Source organism: Hemiscyllium ocellatum, chromosome 30 (assembly GCF_020745735.1).
Source record: "Hemiscyllium ocellatum isolate sHemOce1 chromosome 30, sHemOce1.pat.X.cur, whole genome shotgun sequence".
Classification (NCBI taxonomy): Eukaryota; Metazoa; Chordata; class Chondrichthyes; order Orectolobiformes; family Hemiscylliidae; genus Hemiscyllium; species Hemiscyllium ocellatum.
The window spans coordinates 26,929,424-26,947,449 of record NC_083430.1 but is presented as its reverse complement, the minus strand read 5'-3'; the positions used below and the strand labels follow the sequence as shown (position 1 = coordinate 26,947,449).

General features: G+C 39.1%; 2 protein-coding genes across 4 annotated transcripts in view; both read left to right on the top strand.

Moving 5' to 3' along the window:
* The window catches only part of ago4 (argonaute RISC component 4), a 104,951-nt gene extending 96,890 nt beyond the window's left edge, over positions 1 to 8,061 (top strand). For both annotated transcript variants that reach the window (XM_060847567.1, XM_060847566.1), the window contains exon 19: positions 1,278 to 8,061. In XM_060847567.1, the coding sequence (XP_060703550.1) occupies positions 1,278 to 1,386 (109 nt within the window). In that variant the 3' untranslated portion in view covers positions 1,387 to 8,061. The remainder of the gene's footprint in view (positions 1 to 1,277) is intronic.
* Positions 8,062 to 13,978: 5,917 nt separating this feature from the next.
* The window catches only part of LOC132830136 (protein argonaute-1), a 116,457-nt gene continuing 112,409 nt past the window's right edge, over positions 13,979 to 18,026 (top strand). For both annotated transcript variants that reach the window (XM_060847642.1, XM_060847643.1), the window contains exon 1: positions 13,979 to 14,089. In XM_060847642.1, coding sequence (XP_060703625.1) covers positions 14,065 to 14,089 — 25 coding nt within the window. In that variant the 5' untranslated portion in view covers positions 13,979 to 14,064. The remainder of the gene's footprint in view (positions 14,090 to 18,026) is intronic.

Genomic DNA, 18,026 nt, shown 5'->3' with positions numbered 1-18,026 from the left:
GGCCATGCTAAATTGCATGTAGTGTTCAGGGATGTGTACGTTAGGTGCGTTAACCATGGGAAAAACAGGGTTACAGTGATAGAGGAAGGGAATGGGTCTGGACGGGATGCTCACCAGAAGGTTGGTGTAGACTCGTTGAGCCAAAGGGCCTGTTTCCACATTAGGGATTCTATGTAAGTATACTCTTCACTTCCACACAGGGTGGGATGTGGACCGCTGTCAGGTTACTGAGGTGAACCCACGCAGCAGGTAGTAGGGATGGCACTTTACTGTAAGATGTTCTAGGTTCAGGGAGTAGTAACTCACCAGGGTCACCATGTCAGAGCACCAGGAGGTGTTGATTAGGAGGCAGACACTCCCTTGCCCAAGGACACTGATCTATTTTAGTGAACTGAGAACCCTCTAGTTGTAAGGTGCAGTCAGGTGTAGCAGAAATGAGCCATTTCTCTGTAAAACAGCACCCTGGCAAGACTACACAGTGTGCAGTATTAAACTCCATCTGCCATTCCTCGGCTAACTGGCCCAGTTGATCAAGATTCTATTGTACTCTTAATAACCTCCTTCACTGTCCACTACAACAATCGATCTTGGTGTCATCTGCAAGCTTACTAACCATGCCTCCTATATTCTCATCCAAATCGTTATGTAAATGAAAAACTCCAGAAGACTCGTCACTGATCCTTGTGGCACACTGGTTCCAGGCATCCAATTTAAACAACCCTCTACCACCATCTCTGTCTCCTACTGTTTAGCCAAATGAGTGTCCGTCCCGCAGAAATGGAATGTACCTATGACTGCATTTGTTCCCTTATGCAAATGCTAAATAATAAAAAAAAGGATTCACTACCCTGTGATGGTCAAGCAAGTTCTATTTTGCATTTTGGCAAGAAAGGGACTACATTTCTTTTTTAGTGGCTGCTGTTGAGTTTTTTTTGTCAGAAAGCTATAATTTTAGATAATTCTCAGGGTGTTGAAATTGTCAGTTGTAATTAACAGAAATTAACTCCCTAGAGTCATGATTGAAAAACACCCAGCGTGTGGTACTGTTTATTTTGAGATTTTTTTTTGTTCTTAAGTATTTGATGGTAAGAAAAATATTGACTGAATACTGCAGAAGAGTAATCAATGATTCAATGTCATATTAGCAGCAAGATAAAAATCTTTTTGAAGAAATCTTCATTAATAATTGGATGTTTCAGATTGAAATGTTCTTTTTAAAATGTTTGATTTTAATGCATCTTCCAACATGTACATATGTATCTATTTAATCTTTACAGTGCTGAAGGAAGCCACATCTCTGGACAGAGCAATGGACGGGATCCTCTGGCACTTGCCAAGGCTGTACAGGTCCACCACGATACCCAGCATACAATGTATTTTGCATAAGACCGACTGAAGTTTCCAGTGATTTTACAGAATACTGTGCCGTTCTGAAACGTCCTTCCTTAGTGCTAATTTTCTTCAACTAACTCTTGAGGGCCAAGCCAGTTTCAGACAACAGTCTACCAGCGAATAAGATGCAATGCACTGAATGACTCATTTAGGATTTAAATGCACGGAGAAATGAGCCATTCTTCTTCAAAGTCTACCAGAGGCACTATATATGGAAAATACTGGTGGTTTTTTCCCACCATACTGATTTTATATTTTTTACCTCAAGGCCGAACACCCTAAGGAAAAGTTGCATGAGTGACTTTGAGTGTTACTACATTCAGTAGCAAGTTTTGATATTGTGTGTTTTCTTTCTCCGTTTATACGAGGTAATACTGTTGTAAAACTCGCATCTATTTTTAATCTTTTACACACCAGACCGTGGATATGTGTGTGGGAGAATGAACACTTGGGATTCCTTTATAGATAGTTCTAGTATGTAAATTGTGGAAAGATTTTAAAGGGAGCCTTTGAAATTATACAGCTATAAAGGCCCAAGTATTTCCAAACTATACAAGTACAGACAAAGATCATTACAGTGCACTCGAATAATTTCAAAGGAGCTCTTGATAAAATTTATGCTCCTCATGATTTTGCAGCTTCATGGAGATTGAATAAAATGCGAGAGGTTTGTTTTAGGATTTAAAGGAAGATTTGACTCTATGTAAACCTAAAATAAACAATTTTGGAGAACTATGGTTCCAAAATTGTAAAGCAAAATACAAGGAAGAACATTCCCTCTAAGCTGCATAGTTGCTCAGTCTGTGCATGCTGACACTGTTCCCAGCATTAACTTCCCACCTGAGAATCCATTGGTGCACATGGCCTGTGCAGAAGCAAAAAGAATTAGAGGGAATATAGACTGAGAATGCTGGAGATCTGAAATAAGAACATAAAATAATACAAAGGTTCTGGTTGGGCAGTATCTGTGGAGAGAGAAACAATATTTAATGTGTCTGGCCAATGTACTTTCATCAGAGTTGAGTAAACTCAGGAAAAAAGGTTTTGCCAATTCTGATTATCAGTTATCAATCTGAAACATAATTCAGTTTTCTATCTACCGATAGCCCTGCTGAGCGTTTTCAGCATTTTGTTTTCATTGTATGGTTCCGAAATGTTTTGCTTGAGCATTTGCAATATCCTATGATGTTGAGCTGCCTAGCTCAAATTGTCTGCATAATAGTGGATACTCTCTGCTTATTGATGGTCTGACCATTTTGTTGCTTTTTATTAAGTAAGGCCAGCTGGACTGTCCATCCCCAGTTAGATCATCCATCTGTGATATGCCAGCAACTGTGTATTTCCCACAATTGACTATTTTGACTCATTGGCAGGCATGTGGCAAGTCAAAAATCAAAGCTTTTATAAATACAAGTTTAATTAGTTTGACATCTTGTTGCCATGACAATCCTAATTGATGCAATGGCGAACTGCCCAAGCTGCCACTGATGAGTTCCATTCTTGGTACTAGAGTGAATTTTTTTTTTAAAAATATAGGGATTTTGCACTAAAAGTTTTTTGATGTGATTTTACCTTTTAAACCTTAATTATAGTTGATTTATGGTAGAGTTGTATGCAATAGATAGACAATTCCTCAAATCAAAGTTTCATATACCAGGGGTGAAACTGCTATTTTGCAGAAGTTACTTGCTGGAGCTGTATATGCTATATGTGGACTGGACTGTACTTGGATATTTTGAAGTGTTCATGAACTTTTTATGCCGAATTGTAAATTGAAATTGTCCAGTCTTATTTTTTGGTTCATCCATTTCAGAAGCTAAGTACCTGTATTTTGCTGCAGTGAATTTTAGTACAGTACCCTAAGGTGCCAGCTTGATAAGTTGTGAAAGATGTTGAGTTCATGAAACTGTTTGGTGCTTAAAAATACTTGGACTGTATTAACATTGGGGCTTTTTCTAACTAGTCTGTCCAAGTTTATAGTTTTGGGCAAGAAAGGTTCAACTTGCTTTCCTGTCAAGGAGGCTGAAACTTTGGGCATAATACTGCAGGGCAATTGGATCTTTGAATAAGAGACATCTTGATTCATAATCAGGCGTAATTCTCTTTTATTTAAAGTTGTGCATACATTACTATGTTTATTTGAAGTTTTCTTGTGCAATACGTTCAAAACCGTCAACTGTTTTTTAAAAAAAAAGACAAAGGCAAACAAACTGTAAAGGAAGGGAATTAACTGGCCAGAATGTGTGGATGATGAAACACTGCCTTCCTTTTTAAATCCCCAGATCTCATTTTGAAGTTTTTGTCAAAGTTAACTGAAGATGTTCTCTATCCTTGTTTTAGAATACAATTTTACATGGCTAGTGAGCCTTTTTTTTAAGGTTAGCAGCATATCCACTTTGTGCCATCTTCAGCTGAGCAAACAACATTTTTATTTAGCTATTATGGGAGTCGAAGGAACCCAAGGAAAAATGCTGTTTTTAACTGCTAGAATTGTTTAGAGCATTCAAGTCTTCAGGAGCCTCAGCTTGTGATTTTGTTTTTACGAAAGATCAACAGGATGAAAGCAATTTGTTTGCTTCATCCTACAAAATTTGTCAGGTCACTTTCCATGTATTGTATTTTGACATTCCACGGATAAAGTCATCTTAAGGAGGTTGTTTTTATCCATATGTCCAATATAGCTATTGGCTGCTTTCAAATAAATGGCTATGTACACTTTTTTTCCCCCTTGTGTTATGCTGTTGTACAGATGTCAAAATTTCATGATAGCCATGCTTTTTTCATCATGTGAGAACTACATGAACATTTTGTCTTCCTCCAAATTTCTCATGGCACCCAAAAAGGCTAGGGTCTTTACCAATAACTGAAATGATTCATTATACCTATTTAATTTGGTGGCTGACCTGTGTTTCATTAACATACATGCCTGGTATTGTGTTTAACCTTTTTATCCTGGCATTTGCAAATTGGCACGGGTGTTTTTTTTCTTTTAAGCTGATCTTGCTGTGAGTAGTTTAATACAACTGCTAAGATAGAAGGCTATTTTTAAAGCTACAAATCCAGTAGCTAATATCTTTATGGTTATTTTTCCACTTATAATTCACACTTCTTATGTTGTATTACTCATGAAATTGCTACTGTTTTTTTTTAAAAGGCAGGATTACTGGGGTTGTGTGAACTTGGCATTAAGTGGACCAGTAAAGCAACCAATTTTTGTAGGGGGCTTGATGTAGCATCTGTCCTTGTTGTTGCTTTTTTTTAATGCACCTTTTTATATGGATTATGGTGGTTTGTTTTGTGCTTTTAAATTTTACATGCACTTCAACAATATCTGCAATAGTTTTCAAAACTTCAACCTTTTTAAAGACACAATTTCAGCAGCTGAACTAAGACTTCATTCTCAAGCAGACTTTACAATCTTAATGCAATGAACTTTACCAGCAGAACTGATAGCTTCTTACTTCACTGCACTTTGTAGCCAATTCACCTAGCCAGCATACTGTACTTTCTTACTATGACACACAGCATAGAATTACTGGTACTTGTACCTTCAGATTAAATTGTTGCAACTAGATGGTGCCAAAAGTGCTTGAAGCTGAGGTTTAAGATTAGCTTTTACAGACAGTATTTTTATGAACAGTTTTCAAAGTTCTTGTTTAAAATACAGCTCTCCAGGAAGATGCAATTTTCAGCTCTTCTCCCAAAAACAGAATTGTCTTTCAGTGTTGGAGTATACGGATCCTTTGTTGAGCAGCACATCTTGTATGGGGTATATTTTATATTTTCTTTAATAAATTGTTGATTGTAATGGAAATGTATATTTGTGGGATATTGGATCCATACTTTCAAAAGAATGCAAATGCTTTTGCAAATTCATATATTGCAGATAGATTGGACTTTATAATATTCTGTTTCTATATACTTAGCCTTAATTAAGCTACAGGGCACGTTAATTTTCAATTACAATTATTTTGCAGTTTGTCTAAAGAATAGCTGTCAGTACAGATTATGTTATTAGAGTGGCAGGAAATAATTACAATTTGTTTTCACCTTGTATGAATGCGCATATCTAATTCTGAGTTAGAGCAAGGCATTTTTCAAATAACTATTTTCCAAGTATGAACAGCATTTTTGGCAGAATTTAAGTAGCTTAATATAGTAAATGCTTGGAAAAAATTTCAGGGATATGATATTAATTTTTAATTCTGTGGAGATGGACAAACTCCAGCTGTTTATGCCCAGAACTAATAGAAAATGTATCCTGAGGTTTTAATTTCTAATGCTACAGATAAACTATCTTTCACTTGATTTACTCTGATACACCTGTAATGGAATCAAGCAGGCTTGGTTTCCACATCACGATGAAATAATTACCTCATGAACATGGGAGTGAAAGCATTGTATGTATGTATCTACTCTCAGCTCAGTAGCATAAGTGCTTTCATGGGAATTTAATACTGAAAGCTTAATGTGCAGCAGTGCAAAGGACAAGAGAATAGTTTGAACTCGAGGAAAGTCTGATTTGAAACAAGTTTTTAAATGCTTGGAGCAGGGATTTCTAGGAAAGTATGTCACTTTATCGATCCTTATGGACTAAAACTCCAAACTGATCATGACACTTTGGAATGTTTTGAATAATATTACTCAAGCTCACTGAAGTATACGTTATGGTTGTGGATTAGTTTTTAATAATGCAAATTAACAACATTTGACACACACAAATGGGCAGGACATTGGCCATCAGATGTAATATCGTTGCAATTCAGTTTAAAGTTTCACCGAAAAGAAGAACACGATCCAACCCATTATGCTTTCACAGGTTCTCAAAGAACTGCCTGTTTAAATCCATTCTTCTACACTATCCCAACACGACTTTTCCTCTTGTTAATTTGTTTTATTCCTTTATAAATCCGTTACTGATTCCCTGCTTCTAGCACTTAACTGGTACCGTCTTTCATGTATTACCAGTTCGCTGCACTTCTATAATTTCAAGAAACTCCAAACATCTAACTTTTGTAATGAATTTATATACACTGATTCACCAGCTGCAACTTTTGGTCAGATTTTGTCATCTCAATAATATCACTGCAAGAGGCACATTTATTCCATTGCAATTAAAACTCACCCGTTCATTTGAATTTTTTTTGTCTCCCTGTCCTAAAGAAGTTTTTATTTTATTCATAACTGAAAAGAGCAGGACTGTTGTTTCAGTGGGTGTCACCACTGTTGCTGTAACCTATTGATAGCTATTGTAAAGTGTTTTTGTAACATTGCTGTACCTTGGCAATGTAGTGTTACATCTGCTTTGCACATGAAATGTCAAAAAAAATTCAAATTCTGTTGATACCAGAATTGAAGTTGTGATTTGGGTGAATAATCAAAGTGCACTATATTGAAAACTACTAGATTGTCCAAAGATTTGAATAAATACAATTAATTTCCTGCAATTTTCAGAGTATTTTTAAGAAAATATATTCATCTATCATGAGGAATCAAAAATCCATGCCTTCAAAATGGAAGGTCCCTCACCAGCATGTCATGATTTGTATTTTTAAAAACTCCATTACTATCACCCCTTCTCTAACTCACCTCCCTGCAGCAAAACATATGAGCACACAACAAAAATATACATGGGGCCTTCATAGTCTGCATGGGTTAGTATCACACCAGCCAAAGCATTTAATGATTCACCATGGTAGCTATGTTCTTGTTACCCTGCAAGCAATATACATTCTAAATTTAGAGATAGTATGTTGGACTACAGAATCAAATAGATGAATCCTGTTTTTTTTTGTATTTTACCATTTTTGAAAACGTTGTTGTATTGTTGAATGCTGGTATAAATTCTCCAGTTGCTGTGGGTAAGTCATGTCTCTAAACTTGCAAGTGAAAGACCAATTGTGAATGGGTTTTAACTAAATTTTTCCAGAGAGGGTATAAGTCAGAATTCTGTACTTCTGACTTATACAAGGTTTATTTGTTCTTGAATCCATTCTTCTATCATTGAACAATATTGAGTATCTAATCTGATGCACCACCACAACATATATTGTTTTTGTTTATGTTCATTACCATTTAAAACTGATTTAAAGCATGTTTGGTGGTATAAGTCTGTCCAAATCAGAATGCAGTTTGCACCTTCTGAATGTTAAATGCTGTTACCTTTCTTGTTCGCTAAAGACTGGTCTGATTTGTTGATGATGCGATTTATTTTGGGGTGCAGGAAAAAGGAATTGGAGCCTGGCATTTGTGAGTAGTGGCATCTGGTAATCCATGGTCTTAAGGTCCCTGCCTGTACAAAACTGCATTGAAAGAATTTTATGCTGCATAGTTCTGCTGTATCCAATTTTTCTTTTGTATGTAGTTGATTGGAAAACCTTGGTACAATGTATGTGTTTTTCAGTAAAATTGGAAAAAGCTGTTTTCTAGTTCCCATACAGATGTTTAGATAAGTGCTGTTTTGATTATTTTGAGTCTTGATTTGTGAATATGTCTATCAATACGAGGTACTTTCTTGAGCAGTGGGTATGGATAATGTGATAACTTTCCCGACATTGCGAGAAGATGTTGGCTGATTGAATTACAAAGCTGTACTGCAATATGATTTTTAGCCTGCAGGGACAATTTGTGTTCACGTAACAAAATAAAATGGTATTTTTTGTGCCAGAATTTCCAAAGTCTATCAACTTGATACTTTTTGTTTTCCACACCTTTTTTGTCCAGCTTTTTTTAGTATTCGTTGCAATGTACTGTGTATATGGTGGCTTGGGCTCTGAAGGTGAATTTTAGGAACCTCTGTTTCTCTCTGATCCCACCTGAATTTTGGCTTTTATCTATTCAGTGAGGTACAGTAAATGATGAATATGGCAATTAATAATGTGCTACTTGCTGAGGGTCGGATGAAATTTCTAATAAGGTCTTCTCCCTTACCAGCACGGAAATGTCTGATTTTCTTGGACTGGACTATTTTCTGTAGCTATTGAATCAACCTTTGCCTGGTGTTGAAGGTGCAGGATGATTGGTAGCTGCATTGCTTTGCTAAGGTTGGAGGATACCAAATGTTGTCATGTGTAAGCCTGAATGCATTATGCATGTCTGGTTCACATTAGTGATAACCTTTCGACCATACTATGCTGTACCTTTTTTGCCAATTGGACTGGACTCTTTGGATATAGATAAGAAATGGGAATTGTACGCTCCTCTTCACAGCCTATACAGCGCTTTTGTTGTGACATGGATTCCACCTATGTTATAGTCATACAGCATGGAAACAGACCATTTGGTCCAACCAGTCCATTCTAAACATAATCCCATATTAAACTAGTTCCATCTGCCTGCTCCTGGCCCATATCCTTCCAAAGCTTTCCGATTCATGTACTTTCCAAATGTCTTTCAGTAGTGTAACTGTATCTGCATCCACCAATTCCACTGGCAGTTCAATCCACAAATGGGACTACTGTGGTTGTTTTTCTTAACAAAAAAGGTTGCCCCATGTCCTTTTTTTTTAATCTCTTCCCTTTCATTTTAAAAATATGCCCCTAGTTTTGAACTTCCCACCTTAATAGACCTTTTGATATTCACTTTACTGCCCCTCCTGATTTTATAAACTTCTATAAGGAAACATGGCGTGGTGGGTAGGGGATGGGTCTGGTTGGGATGCTCTTTGGAGGGATGGTGTAGATTGGCAAAGCTGAATGGCCTGCTACCATGCTGTAGGGATTCCATAATTCTATAAGGTCACCCCTTAATTTTATCCTCCTGTGAAAAAAAATCCCAGCCTTTTTTTATGTAACTCAAACGCTCCATTCCTGGTAAATCTCTTTGAACCCTCTTCAGTTTAATAATAATTTTCCACTAACTGGGTGATCAGAACTGCATGCAGTACTCCAGAAGAGGCCTCACCAAAGTTGTGTACTTGATCTTGATATGCACTTTTAATTACAGATTTAGACTGCTTCATTGATGGAACTTGAATCATCTTTGAAAATTGCTTACAGATAATGCTTGCATTTTTTGATCATTTTGTATCCTCTTGAATATAATCTTTGAACCAAAATGCAGGTTAATTAGTTGCAGTGTTCCATGTACATTCCAGAATGTGTTAGAGAATTTGGTTTGGTGTGCAAAAGAAATAATTTGCCTCCTGTCTTCCTAGTTTATTTGTAATCTTTTTTACTTCTACAAATTTTTGTTTCAGCAATGTGAGCTAGTTTCATGTGAGATGGTAGACGATATTTTCACTTTGAAGGGAGGAGCTACACTTCCAGAGAGATTGCTGTGGAATTTGGTCTGTGGAATAATTTTATAGAGAAATTACTAGAAAGGATCCATGTTACCAAGTGGGACCAGGATGTAATTGCAGATATGGTGTAAGCGGCAGTGATTGCTGGTGGGAGGTCCCAGTCATTTAGTCAGACTACTGGTACTGGAAGGTCTTTTTTGAGTGGGTAGCATCCTTGAGTCAAAAGCTCCAAATCGGAGTCTCACCCCAGGGTTTGATGACGACCAAGAAAAGTACATAAAAGATATGATCAAAACAGTTGATTTACCAACCTGTGAATCCCTCCAGCATGTTCCAGGTGGCATACACCAAATGTGGGAGATGGTCAGCCATGTGTTGGAAGGAAGGTTGTATTCTATGCCAACACAGTCCAGAGCACTAGACCACAGCATACATGTAAAAGTGTATGCTGCCACAACAATCAGACTATCCCTAATCAGTCCTTGCCTTTCCAAATACGTGAACATCCTGTCCCTCAGGATTCCCTCCCAACAGCTTGCCCACCACCAACATCAGGCTTACTGGTCTATAGTTCTCCGGCTTGTCCTTCCCACCTTTCTTAAACAGTGGTAACACATTAGCCAACTCCAGTCTTCCGGTACCTCACCTGAGACTATCGATGATACAAATATCTCCGTAAGATACCCAACAATCACTTTTTTTTCCTAGCTTTCCACAGTTCTAGGGTATACTTAATCAGGTCCTGGGGATTTATCCACTTGTGCATTTGAAGACATCCAGCCCTTCCTCCTCTGTAATATGGACATTTTACAAGATGTCACCATCTAGTTCCCTACATTATATATCTTCCATGTCCTTATCCACAGTAAATACTGATGCAAAACACTCGTTTAGTATCTGCCCAACTCCTCCTATGGCTCCACGCACAGGCTGCCTTTGTGATTTTTGAGGCGCCCCATTATCTCCCTTGTTACCCTTTTGTCCTTTTAATGTATTTGGAAAAACCCTTTGGATTCTCTTTAACTATTTGTCAAAGCTATCTTGTGTCCCTTTTTTTAGTCCTCTTAATTTTTCTCTTCAGCATACTCCTACTGCCTTTATACTCCTATAAAGGATTCACTCAATCTATCCTGTCTATAACTGGCACATGCTTCCTTTTTCTTAACCAAGCCCTCAATCTCTCGTTATCCAGCATTCTCCATACCTACCAGCCTTTCCTTTCATCCTAACAGGAATATATTGTCTCTGGACTCTCATGATCTCATTTCTGAAGGCTTCCCATTTTCCAGCCGTGCCTTTACCTGCGAACATTTGTGCCCAATCAACTTTTGAAAGTTCTTGCCTCATACTGTCAAAATTGGCCTTTCTCCAATTTTGAAGTTCAACTTTTTAGATTTGGTCTATCCTTTCCTATCACTATATTCTAAAACTAATAGAATTATGGTCGCTGGCCCCAAAGTGCTCCCCCACTGACATCTCAGTCACCTGCCCTGCCTTATTTCCCAAGAGTAGGTCAAGTTTTGCACCTTCTCAAGTAGGTACATCCACATACTGAATCAGAAAATGTTCTTGTACACACTTAAATTCCTCTCCATCTACACCCTTAACCCTTTGGCAGTCCCAGTCTATGTTTAGAAAGTTAAAATCCCCTACCATAAACACCCTATTATTCTTACAGAAAACTGAGATCTCCTTACAAATTTTTTTTCTCAAATTTCCCCCTCTCTATTAGAGGGTCTACAATACAATCCCAACAAGGTGATCATCCCTTTCTTATTTCTCTTTTCCACATAAAAGTATATTCTAGCTGATGATCAAAATCTTAGTAAAAGATAGATTTTTATGAACATCTTTAAAGGAGGCAGTCATGCAAGGAGGTGATTCCAGAATTTTAGGTCCTTGAGAGCTAAAGACAAGGTCGCCAATAGTACACCAATTTAAAAAGGTGGACGAGAGACATCAGTTGTAGTGTGGATATCTAGGATTGGCAAAGATTAAAAGTGAAGGGTAAGTCCAGTAAGGAATTGAAAACCAGGATAAGAACAGAGTAGATTAAACTTGCATATGAATGGACTGCACGTCATAATTTTAAAAACCTCTTTTCAAATCTCCAGCCTTTTTTCCCCACTCAAGGAAAACCATTCCCAATGTTTAGTTGTTATTATTTGTAATTTCTTATCCTTTATATCTAGCTAGTGCACTCTCCAATGCATTCACATCGTATAACTGTGGTACCCAGACAACTGTCTTAAACATGTGACATCCCCCTCAATCCTCCAGAATCCTTTAGTGTAGAAGTAGGTCACATTGACCCTTTTGAAGATATCCTGCTCCCCCGCACAACCCTATCCTGCATTCTCCATGACTGATGCACCTAATCTGCACATGTGAATCAGAAACCTCCCCAGAGAGTCCCTGTTGCTGTTAAGAGACAAAAACTAGCAGATGCTGGAATCCAAAGTAGACTAGCAGGAGGTTGGAATACTAGAGCAAGCCAGGCAGCATCAGGAGGTGGGGAAGTTACATCTCTGATATAACCCATAAGGAATGGAGGTGGGGGTAGGGAGAACTGCAGATAAGCAGGAGGGTGAGGGTTCTGGGTGGTAAGGAGAGAATGGTGAGGTCATGATAGGTGAACACAAGTGGTGGGTATGACATGGTTGACGGGATGGCTGCCCATAAGGGCCAGCTTGACCACTTGATCACCACCCATTTCAATTCCCCTTCCCACTCCCTCTCCATTATGATCATCCTTGGCCTCCATTGCCACTGTGAGTGAGACTGCAAATAGGAGGAAGCAACACCTTCTGGGCAGTTTCAAATAACCTTCCACCCGTCCTCTGACTCCTTTCCCACCATGCCTTTTCTCCCATTCTGCCCACTGATCCTTCCAGCCACTGACCTGATTCATCCGTTCCATCGACCAATTAGGTTGTACCCATCATCTGTGTTCACCTATCAGGACTAGCCATTCTGCCTCCCACCCCCACCTCCATTCCTGAAGAAGGGTTATACTGGAACATTAGCTTCTCCTCCACCTGATGCTGCCTAATCTGGTGCTGTGAGGCAGCAGTGCTAACCACTGACATGGCATTAACCTAAGCCATGCCACTCCATGACTACTTTTATATCCATTCTCTGTTCTTGCTGTCCCAGGACTCCATTTCTAAGCTCTCTTTCTCGATTCCCATTCTGAACTAGCACAAGTCATAAACCCCAACTATTTTATGGCAAATGTCAGCGTTGATAGCCCTGTAATGATGAACATCTGCCACGAGAGGGAGTTTCATCCATTTAAAAGTAGTTACAACAGACAAGGTCTTTTCTCTGGGATGGTCGAGTCCCGAACAAGGGGACATAAGTTTAGGGTGAGAGGGGAAAGATTTAAAAGGGACCTAAGGGGCAACATTTTCACACAAAAGGATGGTGTATGTTTGGAATGAACTACCAGAGGAAGTGGTGGAGGCTGGTACAAATACAACAATTTAAAAGGCATCTGGATGGTTATATGAATTGGAAGGGATATGGGCCAAGTGCTGGCAAATTAACTGGTCGGCATGGACGAGTTGGACCGAAGGATCTGTTTCTGTTCTATACATCTCTAGATTCTAATTTTCAAAAGACCATTTCGTACTTATGTATTGCATTTATTTTTCATTTATGATGTATTTTAGTTTGTTAATTATTCCAGCTTTTGTGTTCAGTGCTGCACACGTATGCTGCAGTATTTTACCTTATTGCCTGAAAAAAAACAATTTATAACATTTTAAATCGTAATTTTCAGGGAACACAGTCGCAAATTTAAGACTCCTCATTCATGAAGACTGTTGTCTAAATTATGAACTTATAATGATGTGCCGTTTAAAGTACACTCTCTATTGTAAAACAGACTGCTCCTAACTCATTCGATGAGAAGTGGTGTCCACACTGCGCAATTTTGCCTTTCCATGTTTTAAGTAAAAAATGAGGTCTGCAGATGCTGGAGATCACAGCTGCAAATGTGTTGCTGGTCAAAGCACAGCAGGCCAGGCAGCATCTCAGGAATAGAGAATTCGACGTTTCGAGCATCTAAGAACACACTATTCACAGTAACCACTCACTGCTGCTCCGCCAACGTCCGCGATGCGGCGCTACCTTCCTTGTCTACCTTGATGGTTGTCGCCAGGTGCGTCATGACGTCACGAGAACGTAACTTCTGGGTCAAAAGAACGAGGTTTTGTGGGGAGCGTGTGGCGCATGCGCAGTGGACAGCGGTTAATAGACTGGCGCGTGCGCATTTGTCGCCCCTTTAGGAGAGTGCCCGCCCGGGCGGCGCATGCTCAATGCCAGTGTGCGTGTTGTGTTGTGGAGTGGAGTTGGTCCGTGGGGAGGTCGCGGGGGTTTAAGCCTTTTCACCCGGGCAAATCCGCGCGCTCACGTTGGTATATGGGATGGAAGCGGGGCCAGCGACAGCAGGTAACCCAGTGGGGAGCGGGAATTGAGTTTTTGATTGTTATTTTTCTGTAAAGTGAGCTGTGGGGGCTCAGGTATAGGGTCTTCTGAGGGAGCATGCGCAGTACCGCAGCAGCAAGCAACAAGAGTTGTTTTCTTAAAAAAAACACACGCCAAAACTGAGATTGCAAAGCTCAGTGCATACAGTGCAGGGCAAATAAAATCTCACTTTGCTGCACAGCGCACGAAAGGAGCCCGTAGAATCGTCTCCGATTCAAACTTTGCGCTGAGCTGCAGGTATATGCATCACATTTGATGGAGAAATTTGCTCTTGGAATGTGGACTGCAAAAACCCCAAATCATGTACATCTCATTTATTTATTCGGAAAGTTAACTATGCTTGAAGTAAGGTGCAATGCAATGTGATGTAAGGCATGGTCGTTGGAATAGGGTAAAGAAACCAAAATACTCAGCAATATTGTTCCATCGTCAGTATTATGTCACAGGATGAAATGATGAATTTGTAGATATAGTATTCTGGACACTATGTATACCGAGTGCTGAGAGGCGTTTTTGTTGTTAACAGAAGAAAAACCTCAGGTTCTTCAGAGGATGCAGAGAAGTGCCAAGATCAAAGGATTCCGGGATGGAGAAAGACTCTTGTCCTTGAAATAAGTGATCTTTTGTGAAAGCACATAAAGCAAGCAATGCAGAAAGCCTCAATCTGAACACCAATGTGTAGAAAAATTATTTGGGCTTGGAAGAATTTCTTCGAAGAGTAATGAACACCAACTTTTAGATGGTTTAATGTGAAAACGACCTTTGGTTATTTTAGAGTTAGATAACTTCTAATTTGGGGTGAAGGTGGGTGGGGAGGGAAAGATATGTTTCATATCTGTTTTGATCTTCAACTTTGTAGATAATGGAACGTTTACTCTCTAGATTCATGAGATTGTGTTTTCTGTCAACCAGATATTTAAATTTTCTTGGTACACCAATGAAACAACAGTAACCACATCTTCATGGAATTTGAGCTATGAAGTGCTTTTCCTGGCTCAGACCTAGTACACCTACATCAGAAGGTTGTGGGTTTCCAGCCTTTAGAATATGATGTTAATCTGAAGCCCTTGTTCCAATCTTGGCAAAGTCTCAAATGGTTGTATTTAAGATCATCAATAGAGTTCTAGTATCCCAGCTAATCTTCCTCGCTCAACTTCACAAAAATAAGGCAATTTGATTTTTTTTCAAAGGTAAACCAAACCAAAAAAAAGCTAATCAACTTTATAAAGTATCAGGGCAAAAGCCATCTAACCTCTGGTTAGACCACACCTGGATGGTGTGGGAAGTTCTAGGCACCACACGTGGACACTTGTATTTTTTTTTAGGTTAAACGATGTGTAGATACAATCTCCCCCTCAATTATGTTAAGGGGAATGATTTGGGACTGTATTGACTGAAATTTAGAAAGTTATGCAGTGGTATCATTAAAGATCTCTGTTATCAAGGCTAATGTCGAAAAAATGTGAGGTGCTGCATTTTGGAAACTCAAATCAGGGAATGACCTATACGCTTAAGGTCCTGGAAAGTGTTGCTGAAGGAAGAGACCTTGGAGTGTAAGTTCATAGTTCCTTGAAAATGGACTTGCAGATAGATGGGAAAGTGAAGAGGGTATTTGGTATGCTTTCCTTTGTTGGTTGGAGCACTGAGTACAGGAATTGGGAGGTCATATTGTGGCCGTGCAGGACGTTGGTTCGGCCACTTTTGGATTATTGTGTGCTATTCTGGTCTCTCTCCAGTCAGAAGGATATTGTGAAACTGGAAAGGGTTCAGAGAAGATTTACAAAGATGTTGCCAGGGTTGGAGGGTTTGAGCTACAGGGAGGGGCTGAACGGGCTGGGGCTCTTTTCCCGGAGCATCGGAGGCTGAGGGGTGACCTTTTTATAGAAGTTTTACAAAATTCTGAGGGGCATAGACGAGGTTTTTTCCCTGTGGTGGGGAGTCTAGAACGGGAGGGCATTGGTTTAGGGTGAGAGGCGAAAGATATAAAAGGGACAATGTTTTCACACTGAGGGTGGTGAATGTATGGAATGAGATGTCAGAGGAGGTGGTGGAGGCTGATACAATTTCAACATTTTAAAAGGCATTTGGATGGATATATGAATAGGAAGGGTTTGGAGGGATATGGGCCAAGTAAGTTAGGATATCTGGTTGGCATGGACAAGTTGGACTGAAGGATCTGTTTTCATGCTGTACATCTCTATGACACATACTAGATAAAATTGAATTTAGTTACGGAGTCTGGAGCCAGAGGGCATGATCTTTAAAATTCGACTCAATCAAAGGTATATTAGAAAGCGCTTTTATATCCAAAGTGTGGTAGAGGTTTGGTAGCTGATCTTGAGTTGCTTGTTCATTTCAAACCAGAGATCAATTTTTTTTTAATTATTGAGGAAAATGTGTTTAAGACATATGGGGCCACAGTGACATAGATCACAAACAGCCATGACGTCACTGAATTATTGGAGATATTTTCTAATTTACCTGTTCAGGCATGTCTCAACTAAGTGGGATTTGAACTCGACCTTCCTAATCCAGAGGTAAGGGCCACTGTCACTGTACCACAAAACCCTTTTTTTAATTGATTAGTTGCACAGACTTGAGCTAAATGATCTACACGTGTTCCTTCTTCAACAGGAGTATTGTGTCAAGGTTGTACTTCCGAAAAGATGAGAGCTTTGAAGAGAGTGCAGAAAGGATTATAATTTTATGGTTAGACTGCAGACGCTGGGATTCTTATTTTGAGTAGAGAGGAATGAAGAGATTTGATTGAAGTGTCATGGGTAGTTTAGGTGGTGCAAGTAAAGGGAAAATATCCGTTGGTGGTAGGGTGAATAACAGGAGGGCAGAGTTGTTGGCTGACTGGCAAAATAGCTTTGGCAATGAATGGTTAGGAATGTAATGCACTGCCTAATAGTGTGCTGGGTACAGATTCAATAGTGGTCTTCAAAGCAAGAAACATATTTTTGAAACAAAAATAGAAATTGATGGAATAACTCAGCAAGTCTGCTAGCATTTGTGGGGAGAAAACTAACATTTCAAGTCTGAAGGGCAGTGCTATTTTGTAGATTTACAGCTAATTACATAATTACATTTAAGCTAATCTAAAATTGCCACTCTGCACATGTTCAGCATGAGCTGTCCAATCCATTGTAGATGCATTAGGTTTGTGCTGTAATTCTTAGTTGAGAAATTATTTCTAGATTTATACAAAATCCTTTCTAGAATTAAAGTCTAAACATTGTCTGCAGTGCAGTAATGGGTTTGTTTTTTCTGATGTGTAGCTTGTGTTTTTATTTCAAAGTGGGTTCCTGTAGTTTCTGCTGGTTTATTGGTTAACTAACAATCAGTTAAATAAGTCTGCCTTAATCCAATAAAATGTAAATATTTTGAAATTAAAAAGATTGATTACTGGTATCGAAGTTGCTCAGACAGGTACCCATTTTTCTTGTCCGTGTAAACAGCAGGCTGTTTGATGGTGAACCACCTCGTGTACTCACCAAATGCCCAGACATGCACAGTTCCAGCAGGGACTGCTGACTTTCAATGAGGAAAATGTTAATTTGTGTTCCTGCAACTCCTCAGCCTGATGTCATAAGACCTTCACTGACATCCTAGTTAACTGTTGAAGACCAACTTAAACCTTTCTGTTTATTGAAACAGCAGGATATTCACAACTTTATCATCCTGAACCCAGAGATTCCCTGATAGGTCTGCTTTCTGTGGCAGGAATCAAAATGGTGGCTGTAACGTGCCTAGGAATGGAGCTCTTTGTAGACATAGGAGCAGCCATAAATCTTGAACAGAAGAACTGCCCTTGTACAGCTTCCAGTGCAGACATAATATTTCTCAATGGTTATTGGAATGCTGTGGCCTAAATTTCCCTATCTCTGTCATCTCTCTC